This window comes from Typha angustifolia, chromosome 14 (genome assembly GCF_048772165.1).
Source record: "Typha angustifolia cultivar Huaian chromosome 14, ASM4877216v1, whole genome shotgun sequence".
Taxonomy (NCBI): Eukaryota; Viridiplantae; Streptophyta; class Magnoliopsida; order Poales; family Typhaceae; genus Typha; species Typha angustifolia.
The window spans coordinates 1,112,683-1,132,049 of record NC_133252.1 but is presented as its reverse complement, the minus strand read 5'-3'; the positions used below and the strand labels follow the sequence as shown (position 1 = coordinate 1,132,049).

At 35.9% G+C, this 19,367-nt stretch overlaps 1 protein-coding gene across 1 annotated transcript; it reads right to left on the bottom strand.

Annotated features, from left to right (window-relative positions):
- Positions 1-773: 773 nt before the first annotated feature.
- LOC140775559 (uncharacterized) lies at positions 774-18,146 on the bottom strand. Its single transcript, XM_073118936.1, has 22 exons — positions 17,951-18,146; positions 17,237-17,280; positions 17,075-17,138; positions 16,111-16,225; positions 15,950-16,017; positions 13,128-13,225; positions 11,973-12,144; positions 10,011-10,233; positions 9,182-9,308; positions 8,938-9,047; positions 8,751-8,843; positions 7,484-7,612; positions 7,201-7,334; positions 6,176-6,265; positions 6,042-6,094; positions 4,885-5,071; positions 4,716-4,787; positions 4,472-4,511; positions 3,915-4,168; positions 3,328-3,505; positions 2,853-3,064; positions 774-1,802 (listed from the first exon to the last, which is right to left on the bottom strand). Exons 1-22 carry the CDS (start codon positions 18,029-18,031, stop codon positions 1,512-1,514), a joined length of 2,835 nt encoding a protein of 944 aa, XP_072975037.1. The 5' UTR covers positions 18,032-18,146; the 3' UTR covers positions 774-1,511.
- Between the last annotated feature and the right edge of the window lie 1,221 nt (positions 18,147-19,367).

The window sequence follows — 19,367 nt, the reverse complement described above, 5'->3', positions numbered from 1 at the left end:
AGCATAGGACCAGTGCTGGTTTGTATACGTGTCCCCTTTGGCTTTAGTCTCTGTCATGCTTTGAGGTGCGTAGCAGTCGAACAACGATTGGCTGATTGCTTGTCTAAAGATTCGGTTTCTTCACACGATGCATAGAAAAATTCGAAGGTCGGTTCATCTCGGTTTTGGGGAAGCGGACGGTGCGGATCATCTGGAAATCATCGGATATAGATAGATCTTCGAGGCTCTCGAGGCACCAGTGGACGGCTCCTGATCGATGCAAAATAGCGAATGAGCTGCAGCCTGCAGGAATTTCATGCAGATGGAATTCTAGGCAATCTTTCTACAAAATGAAGGCATAGGAGCTCGCTGTTACTCTCTGCAAAGAGCTCCTATTCCCCAGAAAGAAGAACACCAAAGCTATGAACCATTCAGATGGTAATACTTGCAACAATTTACCTAGTTTAAATATTTAATTTTCATTAAAAAGAGAGAGAGAGAGAGATTTACATCTATTAGAGTGCAAAATAGCAAAGCGGCATACCTGAAATGGCACCATCATCCACCGTGACAATTTGTCATGTTAGTTGTGGATGGGCCTGCAGAGTCGCAACCCCTGTTTTCAGACAAGAATCACCACAAATCTTCTTTATAGCAGTGCAGCTCCTTATTAGCTGCTCTGCATATGCCACTGGTAAGAGACGAAAGAACAACATTTGTGGCTAAGACTGGATAGAACCCATTTTGAGCAGACATGCAATGGAACAAGCTATATCCAAGAGGATAGAACCCACTTTGAAACTAAATGTTAAAAAGTAAATTATTGGCATTTGAAACTTTACACTACTCTGTCAAATGATGAGCATTACAATCTTGGAGCTTCTAAATAGAAGTCTCGTAGCTTCTCAGTGACATTGAGATGATCAGAAGTTTTCTCAACCTTCCTCTGATCAGATAGAAGCCAACAATAAATTAAAGGAGGTCCTCAAATAATTAAAGAATCTTGCTCTTCATTTGTCCAAGAGGAACAATGATGTGTCCCCTAATGATGTGGATATTCATGGCAATGCCTATCAGAACCTGCCAGTCTAGTAGTGTGAGAAGATCGTCTTATCCTCCTTGTGTAAGACGAGGTTGTACCGGTTCCTTATAGTCTGGTCCAGTAATGCGTTCTGCCTTTGTTAGTATTACTAGGTCTTGCCTAAACTGAAACCAAATCATACACTCCCCCACCAGAACCTTTCCATTCAATGTGACGGTCAGAAAATTTTATAATATATGTCAGTTCTCTATCAATGTGGAAAACCGCCCAGATAATTTCTCGAAATGCAGAGCTAGGAACCTTGAATGCCAACACGAGCGCAGACCATAACAGAGCATCTAACTTGCTTATTGGTGAGCAAAGTGAAGGCCTAAGGGATTGTTTGGAGTAAATGATCACCTTAAAGAGATCATAAACAACCAAAAGAACATGCCCACTGTCATCACATTTCAACAGTCTCAACCCAATCCTTATCTTGTGAGAAGGCGATTCAGTCCCAAGATGTCACAGATAAAGCAACCCAGAGATCATTGGAGGTTCCACGTATATACATTCGGTGTGTCTCAACTTCTTCAGCAGTAGGAATTATGCTTCCATAATGACAATTGTTTAATCTGTCATTGACAGAGAATATGATCTCTCTGACAATTGGCTCATGCCCGTTAAGAAGATTTCCCATGCTCAGAACTTTCCTCCATGACTGGTTAGCAGTAGGTGGAGGAAACAAATTTGCCACAGCATCTCTTTCATGCATCATTACTTGTTGCTTGGTATTGAACTCCTGTATAAATTGAGGTAAAAAAGATTACTTAACAACAGATATCTTGCTGGCATCTCTTGCTAGAGTAAGCATGTCCAAACTCAGGTACTTAGTGACTGGTTATTTAGAATTTCATAATTACAAAGCAATGGATATCAAATGTGCTACAAAGGTCTAATTCACAAAGTAGTGTCCAAGTTAAGGAAAGCAAACAATCTATTTGCACATTTTGATGATTTAAACATTAAAAGTTAAATGACAATGTGATAGCATCAATATATTCCATCACAATTAAGTAATAGTGTGAAGTACATTGCCACCTTAAGAACATTTCTGCCTACAAGGAAACCTGAGAGTTGCAAGTTACCACAACTAACACCGCATTAAACAAACAAGCCCATTCAAGTTATTCTATCTCACACTGAATGATACCAAATGAGTAAGATATCAAATAGGAAAAACTATAAATAGCACCCTTCATTTTGCACTCATTATTGTTTATGGTGCCTTTTAGATTTCACATTTTGAACCCTAAATTTTGCTGTTATTGCTTAAAAAACACCTTGAGTTAAATTTTTATTTAACATTGGCTAAGTTGAACCCATGCATGTGTAACTCTCCATTAGTTTAATGTGAGGGTGTTTCTCAGCAAACAATAGCAAAAGGTAGGGGTCAGACCATGAAGGTCCAAAAGGAAGGGTTTAAACAATAATAAACACAAAATGCAAGCAATTATTTAGAGTTTTCCCTATCAAATTACTACGATATAGTCACATTTACGAAGTAATATACTAGTAATAAGAATTAAAAAGAATGGATCAAAGAAAATATTTCCTTTTCTTTTTCGGGTTTTGAGGGTACTGGTTAAGAGTCCATTCTATATTGCAGTTACAACCCAACTCAAGCTTCACCACCTAGTGATGAATAAGCCTCATTAATTAAGTCAGTGTTTGCTTGACCATTTATAGGATAGGTGAGTACAAGTAGTTTGACATCTATTTTCCTAAATAACTAGAGATTTTCTTATGCAATATTTCCAGGTAAATAGATCAGAAAATGTAGAAGATGTACCTTGTCATAGCAAATACTTGTCAAACCAGTACCCATTTTTGGAAGATAATAATTGAAATAGTCACTGAAAATTGCTCCAGACAGACGTGGAGCATCCATTAGCTTCCGGTGGATTGAAGAAGCAAGAATAAGTAGCTTCTCAATGTGCTCAAAAGTGAAAGAAAGCTGCCTTAAGTCTCCAATCAACTCAGTTGTATCAGATATCTGTTTCCCTGTTAAAAACAGCAACTCCATCAGTGTGGGGAACATGGAACTGCCCTCGGATAGATTAATTGCCAAAACCCAACGATAGACCAGAAGACCAGAATTGATTGGATGTCAAGACAAGATAGCATGCCCATATTTCTAGTCCCATAAGTGATCAAATATTACAATAGGTTGATACGCGATGCATATTATAGAAGAAACTTCAGGGTCAGAAGATCATAAACAGACCACCAAAATTTTATCTGTATTTTCTAAACAAGCATAATACCTTGCAGTGACTTTAATGTAGATGCTAGTGTAAGATAAAGCTGATCCATTTTCGTTTTCATTGATTTATAACCACCATAAGTTGTCTGGCTCAGAGTGTCAGCAGAGGCTCTGAAGGAAGTGCACACCATTTGCTCAAGAAGCTGGTATGGTCTCAAAGTTTCAAGGTAATGGAGTATCTGCAAAATGCACAAAAAAATACACAATCTATAGCACAACTCATTGGGATGCTCATTGGTGCTAATAAACAGTAAGAATGTTATACTGTATAAGTAACAATTCACTGGATATGAAAAGAAAGAATATATACTCGGACAGGACCATTTCGCCAAGAGAAATCTGGGGCTTTAATAAAGGAATACCTAAGGAGAGGCCGTAAACTAAAGCTGAGCACAGCCAGAAAAGTTAAACCAACTTTTGACACACCCAACTAAGTTGCAAATTTAAGATGTCTTATAGCTCGACTTAGGTAAGCTTTCTTGACACTCCCAAGTTTACTATGGTTAACAAGTAGATTTAAGTAAATCATATACCAAAATGCCCTCTTATGTTATGGTATTAGGCAAAGGTGGAGAGTTAAGAAATAACCTTCTCCCCTTCCCGAATAGGATCAATTCGAAGCTTCTGCTCAGAGACAGGCACAGGCGGAGAGTCATTCCAAATCTTGCGCCACAAGTTACCATGTTCAGACATGCGCTGAGAAAGTTTTCCTTGTGGAGGCCAATCTGAGTTATTTCCACATCTGTCTGCCGTCTCATCTGTCTCCCAGTCACCGGGTGAATGCCATCGTATGAAATCTTCAAAGATGGCATCTGGGTTTGCAGCTTTGAAGGCTGACATGTCTTGTAACATCAACACAACATATCAAACAAAAGATACTTAAAGATTAGTAACTAATGTTAGAGTTTCAACACTAAAAAAACAGTAGAAAGAAAAAGGAAGTAGCATCTAGCTTAACATATTAGAAGCTAAACAGGCTATCATTAAAATCTCTGAAATTTACTGATGTGTATGAATTATGAAAGAACTGATTAACATCATGCAAACTATAAGAAGATGGACTTTACTGATTGTCAAAACTCTAAATGTGATTGTACTCTAGAACTCAATACAAGGATCTCTTAAGCTGCTCTAACTGATCTTACCAGAAGATAAAATATCCCGTTCCAACTGACCGGAGAAGCCCTGAAAGAAATAAAAGAATGGGTCTATCATTGTCCGCTAAATTTTTTGTTAATGATTTGACATGACATGATAATTCACCAGCAAGTTTATAACAAGCAATATTGATCAAATTACTGCTCCAGGATAAATCAAGAAATGTCAGCCAAATAATCTATAAATACATGAACAAAGGAACTTCAATAGAATAAAGAGAGCAAAACTTACAACTGCGTCACCAAATGCTTCAGCTGCATGGAGCCTTTCTTCATGCATATCTTCTGTCATTATTGGCGCATCCTAAAAATTGAGACTATATAAGACTTGTCCACCACACCCGAAATCTGAAGGTTAATGTGAAAAAAATGTGTTACAGTAAAAGGGCACCAACAAGAACCTGAGTATATGGAGCATGCATCTCTTGAAATGAATGTAAGAGCATCATAGACTGCACAACGCCAGCTGATCCCCTCCGTACTCTATGTGCTATTTGTGGATCAGAAGACGACTCTGCATATTTAGATTTTTTATTGGAGTCTACAGAAGCTTGATTCAGGTGAGGCTGCCCATCTAATGTCAAAGAACTGCAGCAAATAAAAGTCCGAATAATATAGTTTCCTGGAAATTAAAGAACATAGTGCACTGAATCTTCTTGGCAAGCCAATATTGAAGCATGCAGATGTAAATAACATGTGGATACAGGCATAAGCAAGTAGAACAATGTTCCAAGTGAAGTTCGACTCCGTTGGCAATCGGGTAGGTGCTAAATTAACAGTCACAATATAGACACTATAAGAAGAAAAGCTCAACAGCACCACTAATGGGAAGGCTGCTACTACTTAACTTGTGGTTATTATACATCTTTAGTTAACTAATTGGTCTAGTAATATCAGCTGTTTCCCAAAAGTGAGTCATTTTCTATCCAATAGTCTATGAACTAATTTACTTGAGCATGTTAAGTCAAAGAAACCACACCACAATGTTTTGAAATAGACTTCAATCGTCATGTTAAATCTTTTAAAAGAGACTCAAATATTTTTATAACCTTTAAGTGTGCTTGAGGATCTACAAATGCTCATGCCGAGATGAGAAAAAGTGAGCACTTTATCTCTCCATTTTAAGATTAGCTTTTATAACTAATCATGGAAGGTTCTTAATTTTTCAAATTTCTAATGTAAAGTTTGTGGCCCAACCTAATGCTTCTCTGTGAAAATATAGCCTATCAAGAAATCATCTTTCAGGTGTCCTTAAAACTTTAAAAGACCATTTGCACAAGTCAGTGTCCTTATGCTGAAAAGTTTGTAAAATATGTACTATACTGACACTAGATGAAAATCAGTAAGGCAGTATATGTGCAACTTAAACCCTTTGAACTTTTGAAGTATAATCTTAACACCAGCTTGTATATACTCTTCTGCTGTGTAGATAAACTAAGATTTGTGCACGAAGTTTGAATAATATCACTATCATTTCCAGTAGATACTACATAAATACTTCCACATTGACTATCTCTGAAAAATAAAATCATTATCAAATTTCAACTGCCAGGTCTACCTGTCAATTTTATCATCCACAGGCTTGGTCTGCAAGTTGGCTTGAAAATCTACCTGTATTCTCACTCCGAGAATTAGTATCTGCTATTGATGTATAAAATATGACAAAAGGAATGAAAACTAATGAACTAGCACCTTACTACTCCTCAGGCTCTGATTTTCACTTTCAGAAAAATTGTCATCGGCATGATTCAGTGATTTCTTCCTCTCTATGCAAATTGCAAGCTTGGCAAAGAAGAAAAAAGGTGATATACAATTAATGTTCCAATCAAAGCCAAAAGCTTCAGGAAAAGAAGTAATATGTTCTAGTAATTATCATCTGTCACTTCACAGCCATGAATAACAGTAGAAGACTACACTTTTACAGCCAACTGAGAGTAGTCAGCTATTAATCCCCAGAATTTCCTGCTGCACTCAGCAGAATATGAAGAATTGCATGCAGCATTCACAAATGAAATATTATATCAACCAACATTTGAAATTTTGCCTCTTTCCATTCAGATAATGCATGCCATCTTCTTGGAAAAGAGTCAAAAATAAGGAACTCGTTTTTTTCAACACATCATAGGTGATAAAGAAATTCAAGCCCAAAAGGTCTCCAGTAAACTCCTGAAAGCTAATTAAACAACTGTTGAAATAACTTGAGTTTTATTTAGAGCAAGCTCTTTCTTGCCATGGCAATCCTACATGCACTACCTTGCTGACAGGGATCACATGCCAGATCTCATACTAACAGCCAATGGCATGCCTGGACAAGGTTTTCATTTTAACTCTTTGATATACGTCACGTGCTTCTAAGTTCTAAGAACTCTCGCAGATGCATATATTACTGTAAATAGTTACTCATACTTGCTCGCAGTTGGACATATGTTTTAAGCTAGTACTCTTGTTTTCTGGTGTAGTACTGTACATGTTAGTGTTTATGATACTTAACATTGATAAGAAATATTGCATTACTAGCACTAAGACTTCTTCAACAATTGCACAAGGAGAACTCCAGTCTAGCAGGTAGTTTGATAGATCTAATCATGTCACTCTACCAAGGCATGCAACCACAAGTATATTAATCTCCAGTAGTAACTAACATGCCCTACCTCCTTAGAATATGAAAATGAAAGAGAAATTACTACATCAAGATGTTATAAATGATGTGAAAGTACCATTTGCAATTTTTGATGTACAAGACAAGCAGACAGGTCAATGCCAGAGTTAGATGAGATTCTTGGTAACGGTTCTGACTCCTCCCAGCACCAACGAACTTCACGAACAAATTCAATCCACAGGAATGCTATTGCTGATTATCATACAAGAAGTTAACAAATCAGGAAAAAAGAACTAATTCAGAATTTTAGATCTTCCATTAAGGATGTTATCAAGAAAAGTGAATGTAATAAAAAATGGAAAATTGCATCGAAAGAAAGATTTGTTATTGGAAATACAAACCACGAATGTTGCAGCCGCCAAACCAGAGTGCATGCAAACAAAATTGTGCAAAAAGGGACTGTAGAGGTGCACCCTTGATAGCACGAGAATATTTATTTTCAATTTCCACATGATTGGAACTCTGAACTTCTGAAAGTGAAAATAGTAACAAACTAATTAGATTTTCTGTACAGTGGGATAAAAACGGCAGCATGATAAAACAAAAGTAACTGTCTCTCCTACACAAGACTCTCTTAATTTTCATGTAAATGCACAGAAACTATCTAGTCCATCTTATCAGATCATCTCCAGTAACTGGTAGTGGTTCTTACATTGTATCCATTCAACTCAAGCACTCAACCTTGCAGAGCTTGATAGATTTTTAAGAAATGAGCACCATTACATACAGCATCTATAGCATCATATTACCCTTAGAGTGGTACTTCCAAAGGCATGTGTCACCTCTCACGACAATGTTCCTGTACCGTGTCTTTTCCTCCATGTTATACTAAGGATCATACCATTCCTATATCCACCGGTACAATAATTCTTTAGGAAACTGTATTCAAAAGGAAAAACCAGTATACACTATGTCCTTAACTCAGCAATAATTAAGATTTAAGACATCCTTTCTCATGCAACTTCAATACTACTGATACCAACTATTAGCAACTGAAAAGAAAAACGTCATAAAAAGCTGAGAAACTATGTACCTAGGCATCCTAGACAGTAGACACTACTGAACTACTTATAAAATCACTTCACACATATCCCTATGATAAACATCAGAAAAAGCAAGATGAATTAAAATATTAGTCTTTTGTTTCTTTTAAGATAAACTAGTAAGAACCTTAGAACAACAGGTTCCAACACTTAAGGGATAGGAAATGTATGGGAAATTAAGAACTTAAACGGAAAATGACAAATTTACAGCATCAGGGGAATTATCAAATTTGAGACTTTGAGTAGTAATAGTATTCTTTAATTTCTTATATAACTAAACGTAGCAAATAAACAACTATAGGTCAGTTCATCCCCATAGTTACATCTATAAACACATAAAAATACAAGTATTGTTTCATATCGTGTAAGCTATTTGGTACTCAAATGAGTCTGCATTATATCACATATTGTATAAAAAATTAATACAATGAATGATATAATATAGTGAAAAGTATATTAGCTTCTGAAAAAGCACTCGAATAAGCGTCTGAATGTGATACATTTGCTAACTACGGAACACTGCTCAACAAATTAATCCAGGAAAGTAGGTAAGACAGAAAAGTACCATCATGGAAAAGTTCCTTTAGAACACGGTCTAGAACACTTGGTGGTGGTACAGCAGTTGCAGACTTTGAATTATCAGAGCCTGGGTTTTCAGCTGTCTAGCATGAAGGAAAGAATTAGAAAATACTATTTCCTTGGTCATATCATCTCAAAATTAGAGGAATACTGAGAGGCAGACTGTCCCAAACCTGACACGAAATCTTCCAAAAATTGGGCCGTGAATGCCATAGCAAATGCACTTACTAGCAGGCGTAGTTGGGAGGCAAATCCAACAAAATTCCCTATCGAATCATCAACCCTGCAATAAGAATTCAACAGTGACTAAGACAAGCAGAACAACTATTGCAACAATATGTCTGACGAAACAAGAGATATCAGTCGATAGCAGAAGGCTGTATGCCAAGAAGTACATTCAATATAATGGATTCTTACATATTTGGAGAAACAATGGGATAAAAAAGCCAGTTCTCGGCATCAAATGATGAAGCATTCTCCAATTCTGCCATCTCCAAAGAACCTTCAATCATCTTACTCAACCAAATTGCAGTCAACTCAAAACCTAAAATAATCACAGGTGATCTCAAATCAGCACTGAACCATCCACATAGTTTTCCCAGTTTTATCAAAGCAGGAAGGAATAAGTCATACGATCATATCAAATACAAACCAATTAACTAGCAACATCTATTTTTGCCAATCAAGAAGGTAGCTACTCTGTGCCAACTGGCCATACAACTTTCATGCAAATTCTAGAGGGTTTATGTCATGCTAGCAGTCGGACACAGAAATATATAAATTCGTTCAAAGTTTTCTCATATTTGACTTGTGCCTAGATGTTTCAAAGACATTAAATTTGTCTAATCAAGAGAATACTAACTAGAAGTCACTTTGGTCATAAAACATCACATGCAATAGAGGAAGAATATATATTAGCTTCATGCTCAGGGTTAAATTTTTTTTATAAAGAAATAAAAAACCCATTAGGATCTAAGTAGTAAGCTAATTCTTCTTTCAAAGTGAAAACTACTTGGTTGCTATCACCAATTCTTCTTCAGTGATGGCAATTTCTTCAGAAGCAATGACCCCTAAGCAAGGACATCCCCATACTAAATGACAATTTAAATGAGTACCTACCAGAGAATGGCAGGTTATATTATCGCAGCTAACATAAAGAACATTTCAATATCTGAAGTCCTCATAGGTGAAGATGGATTGTAACACTCAGAGAAAGAGAGAGAAAGAAAAGGAGGAGAAAAGATACCTTTAATAGGATCCTCAGCAGAATACCATTCTGTCCATGGACAATCATCATCCCATTGAGATTTGATGCGATTCAAGGCATCAGTTTCCCCTTTTGATTCTTTAATTTCTGATTCTGCACTCTCTATCTCATCATCATAATCATATAGAGTTGTTCTGTAGGTAAGCTTCATTGCAAAGTGCACCTTGAAATAGTTTGCTGAGATCTCTGCAGATGATAAGACCTCCAAAAACAAATGGCTCAATGTAAGGATTATACTGAGAAGGTACTGAATTATATTAATTAACGAATGCGTCCAATCAATGGAAAGCATGCTCTGGATGGTGCTGGCTTCTCAACAAGATGACAAACAGAAAGTTTGATTCAAAAATTAAAATACTCATACATTTACTTATCACTCGTCTGTTCAAATCCACTCAAGCTTGACAATTAGAATTCATCCTTTAAAAATTCCGTAACTAATATCTTAAAAGAAATAGCATGATATCAGGATGACATCTAGATTTAATTTATCTCATAAGAACTCGCAGAGAATATTTGATTATCATGTGAACTGTGGACCCTGGATATTTTTCGTGAATGTGGAAAATGGCTCTCCACTAATATTCTAGCATGCAAATCTTCAGTTACGTAAGTAAATTAAATCCTCAAGAACCTTTTCTGTTGATACTATCCTAGATTAAGCTCATTAAAAATGGCAAGGAATGGAATAATATCCTCTGTGGGAGATGAGTGAAACCCTAATAGTGTTGTCACTTATCTAAAGTACGAATTTTTCCTTTATTTTCGTGACTGTTCAAATCTCTATATCAAACTTCAAAAGGAAGCAATTAGATCATTAGACATGCATTATAGTTGTTAGAAATAACTTGCATCCAAGGTACTTTAGTTAGGTCCCTAAATATAACGAACTTCCAACTCTGATGAAATGCTCATGGATTGTTGTGTTAATCAGCACGAGTTAATACGTATTGTGCCAGTGAGTTATCGGCACCGATACGGCGGAGTATCTCGATACTCCTTTGTGGCCACTCATTGATGTGTGCCATTAGAATTAAGCATATCTTACTTTAAAGGGACCAAATTTGAGATATCTTTTATCTCTTTTGATATCTCTTTGCATTTGGTGCTTGATCTATAAAAACTATACTTCAAAGTTTGGAAATCAAAGGAAAATTCTCAAGTTATTTTCCCTAACAAAGAGGATTTGAGAAAATTTGGTGAAAAGCATAAGATTAGAATCTAATTGCATATGTTACACTAATATATAGTGTTGAATAACTCTAATTCAGCTCATAGAACCTATTTCAAGGCTTTAGAAAGGCTTAGAGGTTGTCTTTTAGCATGTCAAGACTATTTAGTGTGCCAACGGCATATCGGCTTGGTGAGGCATGTGTTAGCAATACATACCATGCCGAGCCAAGGTTGGCACACCTCGTGTCATTGGCATAGCAATTCTTTATGTTGTATGTATCTTCAGTTTCTTGACAGTCATTATTCCCCCTCTTTGCCTTCATAACTAATGGTTGTTATATTGTGGGATCAGCTCAATGTAACTTTACCAATCCCAGCTTAGTTTGGCTGTTGACCCACTCTTTTCTAGATAGAATGCTGATCACACATTAGACAAAATTACAAGGAAGAGCAATAAGAAATATCCAAGATCAATTCCATAGATCACAAGCCTACAAAGATACAGCTTGCTCGTAAGACAACAAAGTGACCTCAATACTACCATATATCAAGACCTCTTATAATCTTATTTCTGCAAAGGTTATTAATAACCTTTGACAGAAGATAAAACAGCAAATAAAAAGAGAATTCTTTGCAGTACTAATTGAGTTAAGCTATATGTAAGTTAATGCATGACCAAAATAAGAGAATTTCTCTGCTCATATACACATCAAATTGATCAAAAAAATAAACCATCATAACATCACAAATGTGATTATTAATGCTCACAAATTTTGAGAGAAACAACTCATATAACCCCTCCAAATGCATGAGCCGTATAGGAACTTGGCTACCAATTCGATCGGCTTCAAATCGCCTAGTAAAAATGGTACCCATATTCTGGATCCCTATATAAGCTTTTCGGGATGGATCATGAACCGGAACAAATGCTGGCCAATTGCTGCAAATAATATCAAAACATATCACATAAATTTTGATGCTAAAGTTCGTATCATAAAGGAATAAATTTTACAGGATCTTCAACCAACATCCAAGCAACTTATGTTGTAAGCATGTTAGAGTGTCAGCCCTCTTGAACTACCTATAAAATGCCTCATTTATGAAGTTTTTGACCAACCTAGACCCATTTTTTATTTTTTTTAACCGAAATAGACTATCCCTCAAATTTATTATCAAATAGGGTTTAATTCATTGTAGCCCTAACAAAAACGCTGAACTGATAGTATTTTTTCTTAAGTAAAAATACTAATTAGTTCAATGTTTTTAGATAAAGACATTTTCTCTCAATCTGTTGAAAATGCTAAGTTAAAAAAATATACATATATAAAATGCTTATCAGTTAAGCGTTTTAGGATCAGGAAAAAACACTTAACCCATCAGCATTTTGCTTAGGGAAAAAACGATGATCAATTCAGTTTTTTTATTATGACTATAGTGAATTAAATCCCATTTGGTAATAAGTTTAAGAGGTAATCCATTTCGGTAAAAAACTTTTAGAATAGGGCTAATTTGGTCAAAAACTCTTCATTTTAACTTCTAAACAGTAAATTTCTTAAAAGTAAATGTTGCATGAGTTTCAGCTAGATAATAAGCAAAGAGTGTATTCTCTGCTCCTAATATTGAAACAGATCGTCATGAACCTTCACAAAAAAGAAAAGAAAATATGCATCTTTATTTGTACCCCACTAGAACTTCATAGTAGATAGGGCATCTAGAGACATACTCCAATAAAACTAGAGTAAAGCATTCGACCGGATAACAAAGACATCATTTTCATCAATTCGTCATGTACTAGTAGTATAAAAAGAAAGAAATGTGTTGGTTAAAGAGATATAGTACTTGGTCTCTAAACAACCTAATCTTCTACTTGAAAGTATGCCATAAAGGCTGGACGGTACACAAAAATTTCAACAGGCAACTCACCTGCCACAATTTGACAATGCAATTGCTACAGCACTTAAAAGCTTGCTCGCTTCTGGATCGTCAAGAACTACGCCACTAGCACTCAGGGGAGCAATGACCTGGAGAAATTGGTGATACACATAAACATGAAATGTAGAAACTAACTCATTGGAAGATCATATCCGCAGATAAGACATGGATGGACATATACAGTCATATACACAGAGCAAGTGAGCGTGAGCTATAGTGAGCAGAATCAATGCTTAACATCAGTGAATCTGATTAATGACATAAGAAAATTCAAAATGGATTTAGGAAATGTCAGACAATGATGGTGACAAAAGGATCATCATATGTCTAAAAGTGAGCACCAAGTATATTGTGACAAAACAAGCATATGCGTAGTATTCAAATTGGACAAACATAATATTATCGCATTATCCAAAGAAAAATATCAAGACACAATAGATGTAATGTGTCACTGGAAAGCCCCCAGTTAAAACTTTAGGACAAATTCAAGATAGCTGAAGTTGGAGACCAGATGAACAAAGAAGAGCCAGAGCAAAGGGAGTCTCCTGCTTAGACAGACGGCTCTAATAACAAACTGGATATTGAGCTTATTTATTGATTATGATGAAATTTACAAGTTTGAGTTGAATACATTTCTTCAGTAACCTTATCTTGGCACATGATCTGAGCTTTCTCAGTTATCCAGTCATGCGCCTTTTCGACTTCTCTAAGGTCTTTAAAGTTGCATGTGATGTTTCAAGTATTGGCACAGGTGAAGTCCTAACCAAGGAAGCTCATCCAGTTGCTTACTACAGTGAGAAAATGAATGATAAGACAGTGGCACACTATCTATGATAACAAATTCTCTACGGTGATTCAATCACTGCGCCATTGGAGACATTATTTGCTCCTGCAAGAATTTATTATCTTTGCTGACCATGAAATCCTTCGACACATCAACTCCCAAAGGAAGCTTAATGCAAGGCATTGTTAGGTGGGTTAAGTTCCTCCAGGATTATACATACACCCTCCGACATAAAGCATAAATTGAAAACAAAGCAGCTGATGCACTCAGTCGTTGAATGACACTTCTCTCAGAAATGAGTGTAGAGGTGACTAGTTTTGAGAAGACTAGGACTGAGTACAAGTCATGTTCAGGTTTTCATGAGATCCGTACCTTATTAGGCGATGGTGTAACTCGTAAAATAGATTATACACAATAGCTATCTATTTAGATTCCGCAAGTTATGCATTTCCAATGCCTCTTTAAAAAAAAATTATTTGAGAATCGCATGTTGGAGATCTAGCAAGACGTCAATATGGATATTGTATACGACTTTGTCTATCCTTAATTGTCCTTCATAGGATGTCAATATGAATTTTGTGTTTGGTCTTCCAAAGACTGTTCAAAAACATGATTTCATCCTTGTTGTTGTAAACTAATTTTCTAAAATAACCCACTTGATACCATTTTCTAGGACTTCTCATGCTTCCAGAGTTGCAAAAATCTACTTTGACGGAGCCGTTAGATTGCATGGTCTATCAAAACCTATTGTATTTGATAGGGATGTGAAATTCACTACTTATATTTGGAAAACACTGCAGCACAAGATGGAAACAGAATTTCAACTCTCAACTACTTTCTACTCTTAAACAAACGGTCAAATTGAAGTTCTCAACTGAAGTTTAGGTAACCTTTTAAGGACACTGGTTGGAGAAAATCTAAGTGATTAAAATCAAAAAATTCCTACTACTGAGTTTGTGAATAATAATTTTGTAAATAGGTCAATAGGAATGAGTCCACAAGTCAAAAAAAACATTATGGCACAAGATGGGACAAAACTTCTACTCTCAACTATTTTCCACTCCCAAACAGACAGTCAAACTAAAGCACAGTCAACTGAAGTTTAGACTTTAGATAACCTTTTAAGGACCCTAGTTGGAGAGAATCTAAGGGATTGGAATCAAAAAATACCTACTGCTGAGTTTACCTATAATAATTTTATAGGTCAATAGAAATGAGTCCAACTTAAGAGATTTGATTCTAAGTTGTTATATATTATGAATTTGCTTACTTGTAATGTATAGGGATGTATTTGCTTATTTGCAACGTTCAAGGTTGTATTTGCTTATTTGTAGTATTTAGGGATGCGTTTTGCTTATTCAGTTATTTGCAATATTAATGTTTTATTAGTTTATTTGTAGTTGTGAGATCTATATACAGACCAACTTGTATCCAGATAGAGATTGATGAATGAAATGAAAATTTTGTTTGTACATTCTCCCATGTGGGATTTGATGTGATGTTAGCTTGAAGGTGGAGGTGTAAAATCTCATTCTCAATACCTCTCTTTTTCTCTCAATCTTCTCCTTCCTAAAATCCCAACAATCCCCATTTCACAACAACTAATGAACTTAACTTTACTTGTTCAGTCTTATCTTTCTAGCTCATATACTGTGCAAAACACTTCAAATAAAAGTTTGCACTAGAAGTGTGTTTCATATATCTCAGAACTCCCAAATCAAGTATGTTTGGAAAAACTGGTGATCCTATTACATATAAGTAATTTTATGGAGCAATGAGTGCAGACACATGATATTATTCATTTCTTCACCCAACAGCTGACTTTTAGGACACCATTGGGATAAGTACATTATGGATAAGTGCAGCAATTTTGTCACCGGGAAGCAAGCTATGATGAAATAAAGAATTATTATCAGACAACATAGATTCAGGTATAACTTCTGCAAAAGATATTAGCATTTGTGCCATGAACATGTTTATCCAGTACAAGAAAAGTTAGCATTAGCAAGCAAATTTGAAAAAGACATACCAAAAACTCAGTAACTCCAAATGATAGTTGCAAATTGTGCAAATCATCATCCCAATATGCAGTTTTCCCTGCACTAATCAATTAAATTTAAGTGAGATTCCATAGTTGCATGCACCACAAGAAGTTAAAAATTAAAGACTTCAATTAGAAGATCACTTTACCATTCTTAGAGATTTCAAAATGAAATTCCATGCAGTACACTTTTCTACCATACTTCAGCTCACGCTTAGCCTTGTACAAATTTTTCCAAGAACCCAACAATTCTGCACCTTTTTCCTGCAAGAAACCAGATGTAAAATTTAAAAGGAAGTTCAGGAACAGCATTTATTTGATGCATACATCTAGGCAATCAAAGGTTAAAAATCAAGCAACTAACAAAGTAGCATAATAACTGCATGGAAGGCAATAGCATCAGCTCTAAGAAGACAAGAACTTCAAGGAGACAAACATTGTGGAAATCTGGAATGCAAGACAGAAATCATACACCAAGCTTATGTAATCTTGAGACTAATTTGCCAGAGGCCCAGAGGATACATCTAGGAAATCAAAGGTTAAAAATCAAGTCATTAACAAAGTAGCATAGCATCAGCTCTAAAAACCTTTATGGACAAGAACTTCTAGAGACAAACATTGTGGAAATCTAGAATGCAAGACAGAAATCATGCGACAAGCTTATGTAATCTTGAGACTAATTTTCCAGAGGCCCAGAGGATACATCTAGGAAATCAAAGGTTAAAAATCAAGCAAGTAACAAAGTAGCATGATAACCGCATGGAAGACAATAGCATCAGCTCTAAAAACCTTTATGGACAAGAACTTCAAGAAGACAAACATTGTGGAAATCTGGAATGCAGGACAGAAATCATACGACAAGCTTATGTAATCTCGAGACTAATTTGCCAGAGGCCCAGAGGATATTTGCTCATCTAAGTCAAAACAGGCAGCTGGAATTTGGAGAAAAGAATCAGCATTCTAAATATGACCACTCATATATACAAATGCAATATCAATATTAAGGATGATATTCTGTTAGAAGAGATAAAAAGAATGTTTCGAAGACAACCACTTATCTGTGAAAAAAAGATGTCAAATAAAATAAAATACTACCCAAAATAGAAAACATACCACCAAATTTTTTGGGCCATCAGCAAGCCATTGTCGGCAAACAGCCTCTGTCTCTGATATGAATCTTGGAAAGAAGAAAAAAGTTAGATCAGTCTGGTTCAAGGAACCACGAAAGCAGGTAGCAGTATATTCTACAACGGTTAGAGATAAATCGGGCAGTACCTTTCCCATGAAGATGCAATTGTAAAATCATCAAAACCCTCGAGCTGTAGGCAAAAAAGTAGAACAAGTATTTTAGCCTGTGATAACAGTTCGAGCAAAAAAATAATACCATGACAGATAGAAATCAGATAAAATCTCATTGAAGCAGAAGACTAATTTTGATTCTTAATCTGTTAGAATTAGCATATCCACTTCTCCATTTCAGTAATCGATACAGCATACATGAATATATCTCTGTTTTCATGGTTAACAGACTATTCACAGTTTTGCGCTCTACCCAAAAGAGGAATGTATATTATATATGACAAGAAATAAACGTCTAAAGAAATTAGATAAGAATAAAGACTAGAACAATCAATGAACCAATATACCAAATCAAACTCAACCCCGAGCCTTAATAGATTACCAATGAATGCATAGCAGTCACATCGAAATGCAGGATCAACTCTAAAATAATGTCTGCCGAAGGATTGACAGCAATCATCAGATGCTAATCATATATATATTCTTTATAATTGATGTTTAACAAACACATAACGGGTGCCAGTCAATTCTGGAGTCCACCTAAGTAAACAATCGTCAGCCAACTTCACCTGAGAACCTCCGTGGTCGTACATCTTGTACAACACAAGATCCAGGGGTTTCCAAAGGAAAAGGAATCATCAAGGAGAGATTCTACGAAGATCATATTTAGCGAAAGGTAAAGGAATTGACCTCTTCCATCGTCTCCTCCTCCTCTTCCTCTTCCTCTTCCTCTCCTATTTCTCGGCGCTTCGAATTGCTGGAGGACGCCATGGACGATCTCGATCGGTGAGATCGAAGAAAGGAACGTCGAGAGGTGTTTTGAGGAGAGAGGAAAGGGTCGGTGTGTCCTTTAGATCCCGCGAGAACGAGACCGTCAGATCGGAAACGGGAAAGGAACACTTCGTAGGCAGCTCCTCGTAACGGGTAAGCGCCATCCAAATAGTATCCGAAACCCGAACCGATAGGATATTGGGCCGATTCAAATTTTGGGCATTTCCAGCTCCATGGCAATTTTGTAATTAGGCCCATCTCAGCCTCTCTCTTCTTTCAGCTCAATAGGCATTGGGCCGGGCCTTATATTTATATCCTTCTAAAGTTAACCAAGAGTTCAAAGGTTGATTTAATTAATATTAAAAAGACTTAATTAATCACTTTTTATCTTTTCATTTACTATATAATTTATATTTTAATAAATACTTACCGAAAAAATAGGTATATAAAATATAAAATTTGGAATAATAAACTTTTCAAATTATATTTTTAAGGTCATTTTACAAATCACACACCTTGTATTATTTTATGATTCACACTCTGTCTGTGAGGTTTTTGTAATCTGATTCTTGCTCTTTCCTTATATTTTTCATTTAACACCCTCTATTAATTTAAACGGTATCAGCAAAAAAATATTCCATTATAATATGTGAAATAATTTGTGAATACCTAAATATATTCATGCCTTCTTCAAGTGAGGGGCAAAGAGGAGAAAAAATAATAAGGGTATTTTAATAATTTGGTCGATATTAGTTACTCAAAATAACGTCAATGTGTTAAACGAGAATTATAGAGAAAAAATAGAGATCGGGTTACAAAACGACGAGATGTGAATTAAAAAAATAGATAAAACGTAGGGTGTGATTTATAAAATATTTTATTTTTAATACATAGTCAATTCGGTAGGGTTGACCTGGGCACACCGACACGATCGTATTACTCATGTGATCAACCAACCACCTCCTAATTTCTCTGATCTTCTGTTCTCTTCTCTCATGGGTCTTTGCCATGCTACCAACCGTTAGGGCATGTGATCCTAAGTAACAATTCGTACAGGAGAGACAATTCATTAGATGTGGATTAGGTAGCCCTGCAACTCGAATCTAAAAGCATTGGGATATTAAACCCATGATCGGTTCATTTAGCTTCAAGTACACGTCAAATGGCAGCCTAATTAACCTGACACCATCACATGCATCGCCTAACTCTTCTCTTTTTCTTTAAGCAACTTAATGAGAGGTTGGATGCATTAATTCCCTCGCCATGGCACATGCATGACCGTTATGGCTCACTAATCCGATCATTAATTATGATGATTATATTGCCTTAATTAACA